At 35.5% G+C, this 19,830-nt stretch overlaps 1 protein-coding gene across 1 annotated transcript in view; it reads left to right on the top strand.

Moving 5' to 3' along the window:
* The first annotated feature begins 4,149 nt into the window (after positions 1–4,149).
* MCC (MCC regulator of WNT signaling pathway) overlaps positions 4,150–19,830 on the top strand; it is a 217,727-nt gene continuing 202,046 nt past the window's right edge. Inside the window, exons 1-2 of the mRNA XM_081943823.1 lie at positions 4,150–4,563; positions 15,050–15,297. Coding sequence (XP_081799949.1) covers positions 4,412–4,563; positions 15,050–15,297 — 400 coding nt within the window. The 5' untranslated portion in view covers positions 4,150–4,411. The remainder of the gene's footprint in view (positions 4,564–15,049; positions 15,298–19,830) is intronic.

Below are 19,830 nucleotides of genomic sequence, written 5' to 3'. Positions count from 1 at the left end.
CATTGCTAAACTGGTGGTAGTTTTCCCCTAAACTATATTTCAACTTCCTTGTTTTGCAGTGAGGTTAGGTTTACTCAAGTTAATGCCCACTGTGCTAACCATGGACTTTCCCCTGAATAACCATTTATATATTCTCCCTATCATCTTTCTATCTGAGCTGTGAATTATTTTATCCAATTTGTGTGGTTGTTTCGAGGTCATATATTTTAGTATCATTATTGTGTTTAGTTTTTATTTGCAAGTAGGTTAGCCAGTCAACTTTCATGTTTTGTTCTGCCAATTCTTCTATTGTTTTTAAATTTCCCTGTCCGTCAATTATGTCTCTGTATTTTAGCATTTTATTCATATCTATAAAATTTGGATGGATCGTCCTTTCTGTCGGTGATAGCCAATTCAAGATTTTCACATAGTGGATTTTTTTTATTTTGAGCCAGTTTTGCAATAACGCTCTTCTAATTAAATGTTTTTGAAAGTATTTGTGAATTTTATTTTTATCATCCCATAGGAATGTATGCCAACCTGCTTGCAAATCATGGCCTTCTAAGGTCAAAATTATTTTATTCTTTAGCTCTATCTAATCTTTCAACCATATTATTGTTACTGCTAATGTGTATAATTCCCAATTTGGTAATGCTAAACCTCCCCTCTCCTTGCTATCTTGCATTGACTTTAGTTTAATCCTTGCTTTTTGTCCTTGCCAAATGAACCTAGCGGTTATTTTGTTTAATTATTGAAAGAAAGTTTTACCTGTTCCTTATCCTTTAAAATCAAGTAAGAAAATGTAGTCAAAATAATATAGTTGGTGAATGGGCAAAGGAATTCTCCATGAGATCTATGTGTCTGTGTGTGTGTGTGTGTGTGTGTGTGAGAGAGAGAGAGAGAGAGAGAGAGAGAAAGAGAGAGAGAGAGAGAGAGAGAGAGAGAGAGAGAAAGAGAGAGAGAGAGAAATGTATCTAGTGAAAAGAGTGTGATTGTGGCAAAAAGTGGATTTATTTGGAGAAATCCAGATAAATGATAATCTTGCTAAATCATACATATTTCCCCATTCCAGTAATGGGAGCACAACTATAAGGACATTCTTTTGTTTAAATTAGGGTTGCTCCTTCTTGATTTGTATATTACTTGGTTAGCTATTATGGAAAACATAATGTTACATCAAATGGGTACTTAAAGGCAAAGGTAACAAGAAGCAATGGGTGGAGACTAATCAAGGAGAGAAGCAACTTAGAACTGAGGAGAAACTTCCTGACAGTTAGAACAATTAATCAGTGGAACAGCTTGCCTCCAGAAGTTGTGAATGCCCCAACACTGGAAGTCTTTAAGAAGATGTTGGATAGCCATTTGTCTGGAACGGTATAGGGTTTCCTGCCTAGGCAGGGGGTTGGACTAGAAGACCTCCAAGGTCCCTTCCAACTCTACTATTGTATTGTATTGTATTATTGTATTGTAAATGTTACCCTGCACATGAGTGCTAGTCATTTCCGGCTTTAGGGGCGGTACTCATCTCCATTTCTAAGCTGAAGAGCCAGCAGTGTCGGAAGACGTCTCCAATGTCATGTGGCCAGCATCACTCAACGCTGAAAGCACACAGAGCACTGTTACCTCCCCACCAAAGTGGTCCCTATTTTTCTACTTGCATTTTTAATATGCTTTTGAACTGCTAGGTTGGCAGAAGCTGGGACAAGTAACAAGAGCTCACCCCGTTACACGGCGCTAGGGATTTGAGCCGCTGAACTGCCAACCTTCTGATGGACAAGCTCAGTATCTTAGCCACTGAGCCACTACGTCTCTGAAATGGGTACTTCCTCTGGTCTAATTTGTTTCTGCTTACGTATTTAATAAGTTATGGCCACTTTCTAACAATAGAAATAAAACAGGCTCAAGATAAGATTTATAATTAAATGCTTTGAAGGGATATTATTGTAAAGAAGTTTCATGGAAAGCATTTTTGAGTTTAACTATAGTGCTGAAGAAGAAATCCAATTGTAAGCATACAATAGTACACATTCCAAGAATTAAAACCTGATAAGAATGCAGTAACCTGTTCGTAATCTGAAGTAACCTGTTTGCTGGAAAACATCTAATTAGTTCCACAGATGTACTTAACTTTTTTTAGAAATAGCTGGTAGCTAGATGAAGGCATATGAAATAGAAGCATTATGTAATTAAAATTAGCAAGGAAAAATATATTGAGAAATGTATGACAAGAAAAAATGTACAATTGAGAAAAGCAAATATTCTAAAGAAAGAAAAGATAGAGTTAAGATACATAATTATGATTGGTAAAAATCATGTGATTCCTTACAAGGCTACAGGTTGGAGACTTTTTCAGTCTGGTGAGTAGATTTAGAAGTTTTATACACACTTTCACAAAATGCTGGCCATGTGAGAGCCATAATCAGTTTTATAAAGAACAATCTCTCAAAATTCTACATCTAACATATTCCCATGGAATACTTTCTGTACTACTTGTTTCCTTGTATTCTTTTTCTGAAGCAACTAGGTGCATCTTCAAAATACTCTGGCTTTTTTTTCTGCTAAGAAGTTTACAGGTCAAATGATGGCTGGGGTATGACAATAGAAGAGGGGTATTATTAAGATAGTGAGTTAGGGTAAGGGTTTTTTTTTTTGTCTTTTCTATACATATGAATTTTCAGATTAGTGAAAGCAATTAGTTGGGTTAAGCAATGAAATGTCAGGAGGTCATTGATTTATTGCTGAAGCCAAGTGGTTATTTTAAAAAATGGGGCAAATATTAGTGATATAACATTTGTATGCAACTTGAAATCTCATTTGACAGAGCTTATTTGAATGACAGGCACCTACTTTCATATTCCAAGTTAATATTCACCAATTCCACTCTAGATAAGTTATTATTAGATACCAGACTGTAGGGACATGATTTGCAGTTGGGATGACGTGGAATGGCCATCTATATTAATATAAAATTATTTAGGACAATAAAATAGAAACAACTATCAACAAGATCTAAAATAGCATCTCCAAACTAAGGGAAAAATAGTTCCATAACAATGAACTGGGCATTACATCATATGCCACTTGAGTACCATAAGCCAGACAGATAGTGGTGTATCAAAAAGCCCTCAAAAACACATCCATAAACCATTTCATAGTACTTCAACTCTCAGTTATTCACAAACTAAAGTATAATAAAAGGAATGTTCCCCTCGCACACACGTGCTAGTCATTCCCGACTCTAGGGGTCGGTGCTCATCTCCATTTCAAAGCCGAAGAGCCAGCGCTGCCCAAAGATGTCTCCGTGGTTATGTGGCTGGCATGACTAAATACCAAAGGTGCACGGAACGCTGTTTCGTATACAACGTACAATAAAATGCATTGTAAATGAAATTGTAATAAAATGCATTGTGCAAGTTCAATGCAGCTGCTAAAAAGTAGAAAATAAAGCTACTAAAAACAAATGAAAAGCTGTCACATTGGCTAAAATTATTTAAAATTAAATTGAATCAACCTACATATCAAGTTGGAGATTTGATCTCATGTTCATGAAGCATGCATTTGCAACATTCCTATTTTGCTAATCAAGAACATTGACCACTTCAAGAGAAATCAGAGACATAGTTATAGACAAGTTTTACTTAAGGCAATGCAAATTTACGATTACAGTATAGTTAATGTGTAATGTAATATAAAGAGGTACGTTTTGGGCAGATGCAACATTTTTTTCTACTTTTACCAATAATAATTTTACATCTCTTACATGACATACATAATTATTGTTTGGCACGAAACGCAGAGAGAAACATTTTTGCTCAAGGCTAAAAGTCAGGAAGCCCAAACATAACTTTTGCGAGCATAGTTCACATGTAGTGCAGTTTTACGGTGGTCGCCTATGGATATGCACTCTGCAGACGCTAACAAATCTTTCCATTTGCTCCAGAAAGATACTCCTCCGTTCGTTCGCCTACGTCTCAGGGAAATGAGCCGAAACCACAACTAAGCACGCAAACTTCCACCTCTGCGTCCGCCACACCTTCCTTCTAACTCTCCCCTGCTCTTACATTGTAGCCCGACGAAACCCCTTCCCCACCCCGGCTTTTGATTCCAAAGAAGAAAAGGGCCAGAGAGCGGGTCTCGCGCGCCAGCCAGCGCGCGCGCCGTCCCTAGGATGTGCCTGATTGGCGCCCAAGGCGGCGCGCGCTGAATTCGTGCGCGAGAAGGAGCGGCGGAGCGTCTGGGTTTCCCCACCCTCCTTGTTTTCATTGTGCCGCCTTCTCGTGCTTTGTACGCGCGACAGCTGAGCTGGGAAAGGGGAACGCGCGGGGGGGGGGGGGTTCCCTGGCGAGCTGGAGGTTCCGGGAACCTTGCTTGGACGCCTTGAGCGGGCTTGAATCGGCGTCGCCTCCTCCTCCTCTTGGGAAGAGAGGGTACGATGGCGACGGCGGCTGGCCCGGCAGTGGTGGTAGAAGTGAGTGTGAGCAGCACCGGGAGCAGCAGCAGCGACACTTCCAGCACGGGAGAGGAGGAGAGGATGCGGCGCCTCTTCCAGACGTGCGATGGGGACGGCGACGGCTTTATCAGCAGGTGAGGGAAGACCAGGAGGGCAGAGGCAACATTGGGGCAGATGCAACGTTTCGTTTCGTACTGAACAGTCGTTAACGCAGGTCTTATAAGAGATGGGAAGTGCTCCGTGAAGCCCCGTAAAGTGCGGGTCAACTTCCTCGCAAGTTTTCTGAGTTGAATGTCTGAATCGGGTATTTGCCCCGCGCTGAATGGTAGGCTAGTGGAGGTGCCGTCAGTTCTGCCAAGAACGCCGCCGAATGGGCTCAGAGCACCTTCCGACTACTTAAGGGACTGGCACGCTGGCATTTTCCAGCGAGTAGAAATGATTCTAAAGACAAGCCCTTCTCCTTCGAGCCATTTTGCCTCTCCCAGTTTCTTGCCCGTGTTTCTTAAAAAATTCCGTATAAGATTTGCATTCCGACTGCGGAAACGCAGTTTTTGCCCTTTTTGTAGTCTAAAAAAGTATAAGCTGTGATTGGAATTACTTGTTGGGATGGTAAAAATGCCGCACTGGTTACTTTAAAGTATCTCCTCTCGCTGTTACTCCTGTTGAGCTACTTCAGATTAAGCTGAGCTGTTTTTTTTATTTGTTCAGAAGTTGAAGGAGGAGATGAAAAGGAAACAGGTTTCCACTATCGCCGTTTTTCCCATTAGATATCCTTATCTTAGTTTTGTACTAAGTAATGCATAAATTTTAATGCCACTCATCTCCCCTATAAGGCGACTGTGGGTACTGTAGCTTACAAGTTGTAAAACAATAATATATTAAAAGATTGAAACTACACAGTTTAAGATTTTAAAACTAATTAAAGTAGGTTTTGGGGAAGGTATTCTCACAAGTCCCCAACATATCTTGATGGATTTAATACAGTATTAATTAAATGAAGCAATACATTACATGCCATTCTTCAAAGATTAAATTTAGAATCTAAAATTAATTGACTATTCTTTATAGTGAGGTGAAATATACAGCAATAAAAGCTCCTTTAAGTACAACAAAAATAATGTAAAAAGCTCAGAATTGTTCATGTTCCATACTGTCCTACAATAATTAAATAACTGAAAAGTATAAATAAAAACACAAGGAAGCACAAAATCTAGAACATCTTCTAAGACGGGAAGATTTAAAGGAGCATTGTAAACTTAGCATAAGAATTTAACCTCATCATGTTTCATATTTTGCCAATATATCTTTCTGATTTGAATTCAAAGGTACTATGAATTTTAAAAAAGTTTTGAAATTGTTAATTGGTTTTGAAACCATATGACTGAAGAAATAAAAAGGCACAAGAGTGTTCAGGCAAGACAGTAGGTTGTTATTGGTGGTAAATTTTTAAGTACTGTAGTAAATTAATTAGACAATTCTATCGGTATGTAGAGGGACATATACTCTTAATTATAAATAGTTAAAAGCAGTACCTGTGGAAAGCAATTTGAACATACTGGATTGTTAGTCAGCAGAAGTGCATAGTAAATACCTACAATGGAATCCTTTGGTGTTTGCTCTTTGATAGTTCTTGCAGAATACTTATGCACAGGATGAAACTATCCTCCATATTGATGAAATATTGAAAGTCTTGATGCTCTTTGATTTGTTATTCTCATTTGTTGTAAATAACTGGTGTATACAGTGTTTTAAAAATAAAGTAGTTGTATATATTTTAATTACTTTAATGTTCAAAGTGATGGAGTAAGATCATTTAAATTTTTTAGTGTATTCAATATATAATATTCTGAAAATGTATTTTTGAAAATATGCACAGATTTATTTAGGGAAGGTTGTTTTGATTTTTAGGAAGCTTCAGCTGACATTACACATTAAAATTACATTATAAGACATGTTTTCCCCTCCTTGGGCTGATGAATAAATAGCACGTTTTACTTTTAAAACATTTTGCCCTCACAGACCAAATTGAAATATTTCAATTTGACACTACTTAAAGTAGGGGAAATGTAAGAATCTAACTACCTTGACAAGTATCAGCCCTTTAAGATCATTATCTCAAATCACTCTGCCTAAAATTACAATTCAATAAAGTATTGTTTTATGTGTATTACATAAGTATGTTTCATTTTATAAAGGAATAGAGATCGATAGCTACTGTTACGGTATTCCAAAGAGATGTGGAATGTCTTTTGGTCATGTGACGGTCCATTGCAGATAATGCATTTTCTTAATTATGGGCATATTTGTTTCATGAGTACTATAATTCACTTAATGACCATTGCCAACGTCGTAAAATCAGATATAGTTGCATGGTGACCTGCATAATGATTGGCCCAACTTAGAACCATATTTCTGGGTTGAATTATAGTTGTAAGTCGAGAACTACCATACCTGTATTGTAGTAGGAAGAAACAAAAAAGAAAACGGCTGAACATCTAGTACATTATGAACTAATGAACTAATCCCAGTTTTGGTAGAGTACATAACAGAAAAAACGGCATTTTTCATCCCAAACCAACTGAAACTCATAATTCTTTTCCCAGTGAAATACGTGGCTTTAATTCACATTGCTTTGATTCCTGGCCTCATTTTTTTTAAATGTTTGGAAAGTGCTTCTATGTGGGGGTGTTCTATTCCATTAAAGTACCTTCATGACATTTATTTGGTGTGATAGTCGAATTTCTGTTATTGAAAAGTAAGAGAGAACTGCACTGGATTTATTTGGGTTGCTGCTGCTGCTAAAATGGTTAGTTTTATAAATACACTTTACCATTAAATTGCTTGAGCAACTGCTTGTAAGAGTTGTAAATTCTGTTACAATATTTAATTATCCATCTGAAAATACTAATATTGTCTTGTAAATACTTTTCAAGCAGAATAGAATGTATAGCTTGGCATGGATTCACGGAGACATCCCCCTCACAACCAACATTGAGTGCAATCTTCAGAGTCCTTTCACAAATTGCAATGAAATTGTAATTTTGACTATAACAATTAATGCTTGGAAGAAACAAATATATGCTATTTTGATTACCCACTTTAGTATAATTTAAAATGAGTCAATTGTTGTTTTAATCCTAGCTGCATTCATTGTGAAATGTATCCTGCCCTCCAGCACTTGAAAAAGTTATTTATCACTTCATGGCAGCTCACCAGCCCAGTCTTGAAATATCTTAGAAAACTATCCTGAATAAAGATTATCCTTAGACTTAGTCTACCTAACTGATATATTTGGGGCTGATACATCCAGGATAGATTTCTAAGAAAACAAAAGGAGGCACATCAATCTGCCATTTTCCACCCAATCAGAAGCCATGTGTGTGTGTGTGTGTGTGTGTGCGCGCGCGCGCACGTGCGCGAGCTCTCTCTCTCTCTCTCTCACACACACACACCGTTTGAGTCAGTCTTGACATCTGGCAACTGTCTTGACTAGCCCTGTAGTTTTCTTGGCAAGGGTTTTGAAGAGGTTTGCCACTGCCTGTTTCTTAAGGCTAAGAGAATATGACTAACCAAGATCAGGATCACGATCATGCCTAAAACAGAACTAAATTCACAGTCTCCTGATTTCAAAACTGATGCCTTAACCACTACATCAATCTGTTTAGGATTGGGTTATTAGGCTGAACATCCTGCAACTGATTCTGACAATCTATCTGTTCACTTAGAGATTTACCTGAACATATACAGCAAGAATTCTTAAATATTCTCAAGCCAAATACGTAACAGTAATGATCTTTAATGGGAAGAGTAACATAAGATGTTACTGTTGTATCAATTTCATGCATCGTTTGATTAATGATTGTCTTAAGCTAGGATATTTTTTTATTATAAACTTTGTTTAGTGATTGAGATTTCTAAGATTCTGGGTCAAAAAATCTAAACATAAAGCTCTCTGTCTCTTTGCCTCCACTTTGTTCAGAAATGATAATTTCTTCTCATACTTCTTGTGCTTGCTTCTATCAATATGATTGTCATTTCCTTTTTAACTGGTCATGAAACAGTTTAAGTTCAGTAAATCGTCTTCCTGAGCAATAGCTTACAAATGAAGCACAACTCAGATACTAACTACTTATTTGTATATGAAGCCTCTAATATGGATCTGCAACAACACAAGATTGAATATCTTGGAAGGTACCATAAATACATGTACTTTGTCATTTCTGATCTCTCCAGCTTGTTTTGACTACCTTGTTTTCAAAGACAAGTATTGAGATATGGCTTCCTCTGCTTTATAAAGTAAGCAAATATAAATTCAAATTAGTGAGGAATATATTTTATTATACATGTGAAATTTACCCTTTATATTCTGGATATTAAAACTGTAAAATATTTTCTTTTTTGCATGTATTTTGTACTCTTGTTTCCCCATGTGCATTATTGAATGAAGTTGTTTCTTGTCTTAAAAGCCCTCATAAACCTGAGTTTTATAGAGAACTGATGTTTATTCTTTTTCTAAAGCAAGTGCTTTCCTATTGTATGCAACTTAATTTGGTGTGTGGAGACAAGCTATTTGCATGCTTAATGAAGTTATATGGTGTCTCAGCTGTGAAAAGCTTTTGTGGTACATTAAATTGAAAACTCTTTGAATACTAGCTGGGTAATAAAAGCTACATATGGAGAGAAAAGGCACCTCCAGAGAGAATAGTTAATTGTCATACTATGAATAGTTAGGGTGACATTTTAAAATGTGAATTTAAAAAATGCTGATTGATACTAAAAAGGAATTGCATTTGGCAGTACAGGGTGTCATTTAAATTCAGCTAATGAACTAATGGTTTAAAATATTTCCCTATAATACAATGAACATTTTAATAACTGTTGTCAAAATAAAGAACATAAAATAACAAAAATTAGGCATAATAAAAACTCTAAATATTTCAATATATTTCTATACCAATATCTACCTAAACTGGCATTTTATATTTGTTCTATTGGAAGTGAGAGTTAATATTTGTAATAATTTCAGAACAAGGGAATTTGGATTGTACATGACACAATTTCAAAGATGCTGATTGTTTCCGGCAAAAATATACAAAGGTAAATTACCCCAAATTTTGAATGATTAGCTAAACTCTAGGAACGCAACCCATGGACTCCATGTGCATGCTTCCTAGCCTCTCCACTCCCCTCAGCTTCTGCTAATTTTTAGAGGCATGTATATGCCACCATGAAATTTGAGCAATTGGGAGAATCAAGGAGCTAGGAGAATGAAGAAGATGGAGATCATGTTAATACCTTAAACTCTTTTCCTTGTCCTCAGGTGAATGCCCTGGTGGCCATCAATATGCCAACTTCGATGTAGAGCATTTTAGAATTGGCCAGTCTTCAGTGACAGACTTTGATTTCAGAAAACGTAGCAGCTGCTAAACTAGATTTTTTTAAAAAGTGTTGATTTTATTTATTATAATGAATAAGAATTTATTATATTCATAATTTTTATTACAACTAAGCATAGAATAGATACTATATAGAACAATAATTGGAACACTCATTTATTATAATTATTCTGACTAATATAAAATGACCTGATAAACCATGACATATATTAATATCCCTTATGTCAGAAGTCCTCAATGCTTTTGTCACCAATTTTGTGTAAGACAATTTTTCCACAGACATGGAACTCCTATCCGTCACCCTCTTATGAGAATCTAATGCCTGATGATCTGAGGTGGAACTAAGGTAGTTCCACCTGGGGAGCGGCTGCAAATACAGATGGAGCTTCGTTCACTTGCCTCCAGCTGTGCAGTCTGGTTCCTCACTGTGCCCAGGGATTGGAGACCCATGCCCTATATAATCAAAGTTCAGGCAATAATTTGTTATAAGGAAATTTCAGAGGAGCCTATAAAAAAGAATACTTTAATGCTTTTTTTAAACTTTAAATAATGTGATTCCAAGTGTAATCTTGGTGGTAATCTATTAAAAGACACAAGTTGGTAAGTAGAAGTTCTTAACTGTGACATTAGTGACGATAAAATTAGACATACTGGGATAAGGTAGTTGGAAGGAAAGCCAAATGTACACTTTATCTGACTTGTTTTTCAGTATATATTAATGAATAAAATAAAATGATCAAATACAGTGTTAAATGGATTAGAAAAAAATCTGCAAAAAAATCTGCAGGATATAACTGTATTCCTGCTGTACCAGTAATGCATGTTAATTTCCTATAATGCTAATATGAGTGGCCTTGTGTACAGAATATGAAGTTCTTAACTTTTTATAAAGGAGTTTTATATTTGAAGGTATGATTATCATATCAGCATTGCTATGTTAATGTTTTCCACCTTTTTCTTCATAATTGCTTTCAAAGATTACTAAAATTGTTTTCTCAGATTTTTATGTAGAGCTTTATATATAATTATGGATGTGCATACTAGATAACTCCTTTAAAAAAAACCTTACAGGTTGTTAATGACATTGATAAGAACTAGAATGTCAATAATTCCACGTTGTGTGTTATACTTCTTTCCTGTGTTCTTTTAGATACACAACAATGTTTTATTTTGACTTTTCTGTGTATACAGTGGATTCTTGCTGTTTACATCAATAGGGCATTATGCATCACTTCATACACAAAATGTATATTTGCCATATACATGGCAGCATCATGTTGGAACATGGAGCAATAATATATTTTTCAAACTTATTTCACATTATCTTTCTCATTTTAGTAAAAAGTAGCTAATAAAATAAGTTAGTTGTGTCTCTGACTATAGGGTATTCACAAGTTAATAAAATAGGTATGTAAATAAACATGTTTCCGGTTATTACCAGTTGCTGAAATTCTTGTGACAATAAATCTGGTTAAAAAAGGTTCTGTGAAAATCTTGCATTCAGGTTGAGGCAATTGTCAGAAGCTTGACAATAATTGTAGCAAATATTTTACACTTTTGAAAAAGAGGTAATCTTGCTTCAATTTCATAAGCTTTGACTAGCGTTTCAAGATCACTTATTCAGTTGCTGCATTTTGACTGCACAAATAGAAATTACCACTTAATGGCAAGAAAGGGATAGGAAAGGAACTCAATGTAAGGAATAAAAAAAGAACCTGAGCATTGTGTATGCAAGTTGGGAAATGTTTTTCATGCCGTGGATGACAGGTGAGGCTGGAATTTCATCTGCATAATAGAGTAATGGCATTTCAAATATGTATGTGTGTGCATGTAATGTTTAATAGTGGGGTAAAAAACACCCACAAAAATTATAGTAATGGTTTTATAGTGAGAAAAGAATCCACATTCAATGATGATGATTAAAATAAATGTAACAAGAAAGGGGGGGGTTCATATATAATTACTTTATTATTTATGTAGAATTAATTCAATCCTTCAACATTAAATTTAGACGACATGGAAATATAACGCTTCATTTTTAAACCATAAAGCCATTTGAGAAACAGAAGAGAAAAAAATGTTGAAAAATGAATTCAAGAAGTAAAGTTCATGGTTTTTTTACCCAGAGCAGACCCATTGATTTTCCAAACTTGAATATTTCAATTATTTTTTCCCATGAAATATATAACTAACCTTCTTTTTTAATGTCTTATAAAATGTTTTTTTCTTAAAATGTGATACCTCTTAAAGAAGCTAAAATTTCAGATACCTTGGCTGCTAACACATCTGGGAACATTGTTTACTTATTACAGGTAGCCCTTGACTTACAACAGTTCATTTAGTGACTGCTCAAAGTTACAACGGCACTGAAAAAAGAGACTTATGATAGTTTTTTCAGACTTACAACCATTGCAGCATCCCCATGGCCAGTCACATGGTCAGAATTGAAACTTTTGGAAACTAACTCATATTTATTGAGTCAGTTGCAGTGTCCCAGGATCATGTAATCACCTTTTGCAATCTTTTGACAAGCAAAGACAATGGGAAAGCCAGATTCAATTTTCAACCAAGTTACTAACTTAACAACTATAATGATTCATTTAACAACTGTGGCAAGAAAGGTTATAAAAATGGGTCAAAATTCACTTAACAAATGTCTCACAGCAACAGAAATTTTGGATTCAATAGTCCTCAATAAGTTGAGGACTACCTGTAAATGTTGTTACAGTTGTATATGTTGTCACATGTGCATTGAGGGCAAGTCATACTTAAATGAAAATCTTAAAAACAAACATAAAAATCAACTAATTTAAAATATTATTCCCTTGTAGAAATTCTTACCCATTATTTTTAAATTTGAATTATATCACAAAATGAATTCTATATATAATTAGGAATCAAATGGCAGGCTTTTATTATGCCTAACAGTCTTCAAAACAGGAAACAAATATCTTGATTTAAGAAACCTAGATCCTAATACGGTATATTTCAGGATGTCAAAGGTATGCATGTTTTCCAAATTGGTTCAGAGAGTAATAAAGGCAGAAGTCTCATTCCACAAATATAGATGTTAAAATAAAGTCCCATAATATAGGTAGGAAAGCATTTCTGAGATGGGAGATCCCTGGCAATAAATCAGCTGTACCTGATAAAAATTGGGAAGAATGGTTTTGGGAGATACTGATCTACAGGAGGTCAAACAAAATGATGTGGGAGAACACAGTCCACAAAATAGTTCAGTGCTAAGAACTGAAATGGGGTTGAAGGGTATGTAGAAAATGCAGAGACCTCTGGTGAGGAATATATAAATACAGAAAAGAATAGGTTAAGTTATGTGACACGAGGGTTTCAATAACTATATACAAATATATAATGTATGGAGGACATATTTTAAGAAACACATTTCTTACTTAGAAGACAAATGAGATTTAGTAGGCATTGCTGAAACTTGAGAAATGCTGAGGAATGTAGATGATGTTACAACTTCTTTCCTGCCGTCCCACATATTAAGGCTGCTGTTACTGTTATACTGACCTATGAACTCTTTCCACAATCTTAAACATAACCCTTGAAGTTCTCTATCTATAACATTTGTCCAATGTATAAAAAGACATTCAAGAATCAATCTTTTGGACTATGTAATACTGATAACAGTATGCCATTGAACTTCCTTATGTAGAAGTCTTTGAAATATAATGGAACTCTTCTTTATTTTGGATTGCTTCCATTTTATAAATTCAAAGAGTTCTTTTCTTTTCATAGCAGGCCAAATGCCAAGCTTTTTCTCTAAGAAGCCTAATAAGCTTAAATGAGTACAAATGGGAACAGAAGTTAGAAAAGGTATAGGGAAACCTTTATTTTCTCTTTTCTTCCAAGTATGGCAGAAAGCAAAATAAAATCATGTAATTAGGTATTTTAGACAAGATGGCTAGCAATGACAGAATTTTTGTACAAGTCTAAGAAATAGTGTAAAAAAGTTTGATGAACATTTGCTTTTTATCAGTTATCTCTAAATAGGGGTAGAAATGCATTAAAACCCGGGCATCATTCTGTTTAACGACCACATCCTCACACAACTCAGAGTGACCAGTCTGCACTATAGGACTCTTTGTATACTGAAAAACTGACATATAAAAATATAAGTAATTTCTGCTGTTAATACACATGTAATTCATACCACAGAGGAGGCTCTTATCTAGTTTCTGGGGACTTTCTAGAAAGCAGAATTTTGACAATATATCTGCAGCCACAAATTTTAACAGTGTTAGTCAGTTTAGCCTTGAAAAGGAATGAGTTATTTGAAAACACAATTCAAAAGAATATTGCAAATAGTCTTGAACATAACATTAGTTGGGAATGTGGATATAGATTTGATTTGATGACATGCCTTATTCTAAATATTCCACTTTGAATATGGATCAGTAAAAGCCAATTATAGCAGTAATTTTGACAACCAAGCCAGGGTGCTTAAACATGTTGGGATGTGGTTTGTTGACCAGCTATTCAGAGACAAAAAATGAATCTAAACATGAGCCAGTTCTTACTTTTGAAGACAATCATGGATTTATTATTTGATTCAAAATATAATATGCTAAGAGAAATGCAAGATCAAGGCATCGTTGAATTTAAGTATTGTCCCTCAGAAGGCATGATAGCTGATGTGTTGGACAACCAGTTACCAAGCAACTTTCATCCTGGTTTCATAACAGATTAATCTTGATTTAATATTACTTCATTTTATTATGCTAAATTAATAAAAAATAACAAACTAATACTTTAAAATCAAAATATAAATTTATATTAACTTAAAAAGTATTAATTGATGTAGTAGCTATTTAGGATCAAGACAATCTCAAGATTGATAGGCAGAGTAATAAAAAGAAAAGATAAATAGAGGGGAAAAGCCTGAAAATTATTTTACAAACAGATAGCTACAAAGCTGTATTACTTGAAAGTCTTCTTTCTTGGCCTATTGCTTAAAAAAAAAAGACTATTTCAAACTTTGCCAATACAACTATGCTACTTTATATATGGAATTATTTCTGTAAAGAGCAATGTTATTCAGTGCCTTCTTAAAATTTTAAAACAAATACAGACGGGCAGACAGAGATAGAGATATACTGTACATTCAAATTATATATATTTTAATATAAATAAATACAAAGAAAATATGAAAAAAGTTATGACTATCATTATTCTGTTGTTTTATTTTTTCTTTCTTTAGGAATGATTTGCTGATGGTATGTCGCCAACTGAACATGGAAGAATCTGTGATTGAAATCATGCATCAGCTTGGTGCAGATGAACATGGAAAAATTTCCTTTCAAGATTTCACACGATGTCGTATGCAGCTTGTGCGAGAAATCAGAAAGGAAGAAGTGGAACTTTCTGTGAAATTGGATGAGCCATATAAAAAGAAAACATTAAGGGATAGAATAGCTTCATGGCCAACCAGCAGCAATAACAGTTTAGGTCAGTGTGGTTTAATTATATCTATTACCTAAAAGTCCAACACAATTAGGAAGATTAACTGCAATATTTGTATATTTAATTTATTTTAAAAGATTGATAAACCCATTAGAATATCAAATATTTTGAAATCTGGTTCAAAGTCCAGTATGAAATAGCCACCACCATACTTGTAATATTATCTATATTGCAAATTATGCTGATTGCCTTTAAATTATACCTCAATTCAAGCTAGCTCTGAGTTGTAAACGACAATAAATATATTGAAATCCTAAATTTACTAACTAAAACACTGAAGAGAAAACACTATATTTTGCATGTTCCTAAGAATCAGTCTGTTGCAGGCATACTATATTAGAAACCACTAGGCACATCTGGAGTTTTGAAAACATGTTATAAGCACTCTTAAAGTAACTGCCTTAGTGGTCATCGCAGTCTTAAATCATTACTTGGCTAGAAGGTATATTGAAGTTCCACCCTACAACTATTTCTGGTCTTCCTCCTGTTCAAGACAGCAGTTCTGTTCACAAATGAAATCTTATGCAAGGTTACACAAGCTTGCTTCTGTATTTAATTATGTTTGTTCACTTCTGTGTGCAATATGTTTGTAAACATGTTATTTAATATCATAACTATCAATTTGAAAATATTTAGCAAATATCGGAGTGATAGATGGGCTAAATACATTGCCAAAGGAGTGATCTGCAATTTTCTAATTTTTAAAAAAAAATTACCTCTGAATATAGGCATGGTCTAGAAGTGGCCTTGCAGATAGATACTACACTTGAAGCCTGTCCTTAACTTTTTAAGATGCTATCTTTTTATTTATATAATATGAGGAGGTTCTTTTAGATACTCACTACCAGTAAGGATAGTATCTTTATCTTTTCCGTGTGGCTGCTATTACAAAAAAAAGCTCTTATTTCTTCTCACTTAACATCTACCTTTAGAGTCTACACTATACAATTCCTATACTGATCACTATAACTGCTGTATGTACATATCTAAGAATACTAAATCAATTCTTTTTTGCTTGTTGTTGCAAAGTCTTTAGCCACTATTTAGCCAACTTTTTGCCAATTGCTGCCGAAGCACTGGCTTTGCAAAGTCTTTGGGGAAGGCAAAAAAAGTATCTTTAACAGCTACTGGCTGGTGTAGACTAACCATCTGTGCTGGAACAGAGATACTGCCTGGCTCCCCTCTCTTTTTCAAGAATTCTGCTATTGGTTTGCTGGAATCTATCCCTGCTTCTCCTTCACAGGTGCCTACTATGCTAGATTTTATCCTGACAACTGCTCCGTATTAGTGCCTACAATTTCTCCTAATACTCCTGGTCTCCTATGCAATAAGAATCTCTTTCCAATGCATACCATACTCCTGTGCTTTCCTTTGTGATGGAAGATTGGGTGTGTGTTAATGCTTTCCTAGTGAGGAAAGTTAACAAAGGAAAGGAAGGGGTTGAAATGACTGCTTCAAGCGTCTCCTTCCATAGTGTGGTTTCAAGAAATTTGTAGAAGAGGTATTAATTCTAAAAGATACGATGTTGGTGACCCTAGTCTCTGTTATTTTCTATTTGATAACTTGAGGCAATTTCATTTCTACTTTGTATGAAAATTATACCTTTTCTGTTCCTACATAGCCTGTATGTATTCTTTTATATAACATAGCCCTTTATGTTTCTTTAATCTGTTGATATAATTTGAAAGCACTTTGCAACCTGCAGCTTTTTAATATGAGTATAAATAACATAGATTGCAAAAATTGTGCATTTGTAAAAAATGTGAAGTAGCTATCAGCATGGCAATTTTAGTGTATAATAATGTGCTGTGTTTACAATTCTGCCAAGTAGCAACATCACCAAAGATGAGAAACCTGTGAATTTTCAAAAGTTGCTGAAATAGAATTTCCAGACCTTGTAGCTAGCATAGTTAATATAAAAAATGCTGGGAGATTTAAACTGAAGAACATCTACAGAAGCATGTCACTTGCCTAGGTTATATCTCAAAAGATTAGACCAGGAAGGAGAAAAGTATATTTGTTCCCCACATAATATCATGTAGTTCCATTTTCCTTAGTCCTACAGGTGAAACGCAAAAAATTAGAATATCATGCAAAAGTTCATTTATTTCAGTAATGCAACTTAAAAGGTGAAACTAATATATGATAGACTCATTAGATGCAAAGCAAGATAGTTAAAGCCGTGATTTGTCATAATTGTGATGATTTTGGCTTACAGCTCATGAAAACTCCAAATCCACAATCTCAGAAAATTAGAATATTGTGAAAAGGTGCAATATTCTAGGCTCAAAGTGTCCCATTCTAATCAGCTAATTAAGCCATAACACCTGCAAAGGGTTCCTGAGCCTTTAAATAGTCTCTCAGTCTGGTTCAGTAGAAATCACAATCATGGGAAAGACTGCTGACCTGACAGTTGTGCAGAAAACCATCATTGACACCCTCCATAAGGAGGGAAAGCCTCAAAGGGAATTGCAAAAGATGTTGGATGTTCCCAAAATTCTGTATCAAAACACATTAATAGAATGTGTGTTATATGGAAGGGAAAAGTGTGGAAGAAAAAGTGTGCAAGCAGCAGGGATGACAGCAGCCTGGAGAGGATTGTCAGGAAAAGGCCATTCAAAAGTATTGGGGACTTTCACAAGGAGTGGACGGAGGCTGGAGTCAGTGCATCAAGAGCCACCACCCCCAGACGGATCCTGGACATGGGTTTCAAATGTCATGTTCCTCTTGCAAAGCCGCTCCTGAACAACAAACAAAGTCAGAAGCCTCTTACCTGGGCTAAAGAAAAACAGACCTGGTCTGTTGCTCAGTGGTCCAAAGTCCTCTTTTCTGATGAGAACAACTTTTGCATCTCATTTGGAAACCAAGGACCAAGAGTATGGAGGAAGAATGGAGAGGCACAGACTGCAAGATGTTTGAAGTCCAGTGTGAAATTTCCACAGTCTGTGTTGATTTGGGGAGCCATGTCATCAGCTGCTGTTGGTCCACTGTGCTTCATTAAGACCAGGGTCAATGCAGCCGTCTACGAGGAGATTTTGGAGCACTTCATGCTTCCTTCCGCAGACAAGCTTTATGGGGATGCTGACTTCATTTTCCAGCAGGACTTGGCATCTGCCCACACTGCCAAAAGCACCAAAACCTGGTTCAATGACTGTGGGATCACTGTGCTTGATTGGCCAGCAAACTCACCTGACCTGAACCCCATAGAGAATCTATGGGGCATTGCCAAGAGGAAGATGAGAGACATGAGGCCGAACAATGCAGAAGAGCTGAAGGCCGCTATTGAAGCAACCTGGTCTTCTATAACACCTCAGCAGTGCCACAGGCTGATAGCTTCCATGCCACCCGCATTGAGGCAGTAATTGCTGCAAAAGGGGCCCAAACCAAGTACTGAGTACATATGCATGCTTATACTTTTCAGAGGTCTGATATTGTTCTATGTACAATCCTTGTTTTATTGATTGCATGTAATATTCTAATTTTCTGAGATTGTGGATTTGGGATTTTCATGAGCTGTAAGCCATAATCATCACAATTATGACAAGTCACGGCTTGAACTATCTTGCTCATGTAATGAGTCTATCTCATATATTAGTTTTACCTTTTAAGTTGCATTACTGAAATAAATGAACTTTTGCATGATATTCTAATTTTTTGAGTTTCACTTGTATATAAAATGTAAGCATCATGTTTTCTAATAAATTTCTTATTTAAAAAAATCACACGAAACATCTATTTAAGTCCTGTTGAAACATAGTTTTGACATTGCTCATTTAACATATAAAGAATTGAGGAATTTGTATTACTCATTGTGACAAATTAGTATTTTTTCATTTTATATCTATCCTTTTAAGACCAGTTAATAAAATAACCAGATTCTAAACCTTTTCTTTTTCATCCTTTTCTCGTTGGGGCATTTTGGGATATGTGCTTGTCACCATCAGTCAGTTCCAGCTGTGTAATCTGGCAGATAGGAGAAAAATGATTGATTATTTACTTATATGTTAGATGCTTAGTTTGCCTTTATTACATTATAAGTAACTCAAGGAATCAAACATAGCTAATACTCCTTACTTCTATTTTTTCCATAAGAACAACCCTGTGAGGTAGGTTGGACTGACAGAAGGACTGGCACAAGTTCACCCAGCTACCTTTTCCAGGCGGGACTGGAACTCACAGTGTCTGGTTTCTAGCCTGGTACCTTAACCACTAGACCAACTAGACCCAAATGATTGATATAATATTAATCTAATATTCCTGGAGGGGAGGGGAAAGGAAAGGACAGGACAGGACAGGAAAGACCTGCTTTCCCCTTTCTTACATTTTTCAGAAAAGATCCCAAAACACTTTGGTTTTGTAGGTGTATTGGGAATGTATTTCAGAACAGCTGCAAGGTGATGCCTAACCATATAATGGCTACAATGGCAAAAATGACTAATAAATAAAAATCATTTTATTGGAAGCCGTCCTGATAGTTCCTAATGCTACCAACTTCCAATTTACTCTAGGCTTTTTTTC

The sequence above is a fragment of the Natrix helvetica genome (genome assembly GCF_964273705.1).
Source record: "Natrix helvetica genome assembly, chromosome: 2".
Lineage (NCBI taxonomy): Eukaryota > Metazoa > Chordata > Lepidosauria > Squamata > Natricidae > Natrix > Natrix helvetica.
This window is presented reverse-complemented; position numbering and strand designations above follow the sequence as displayed.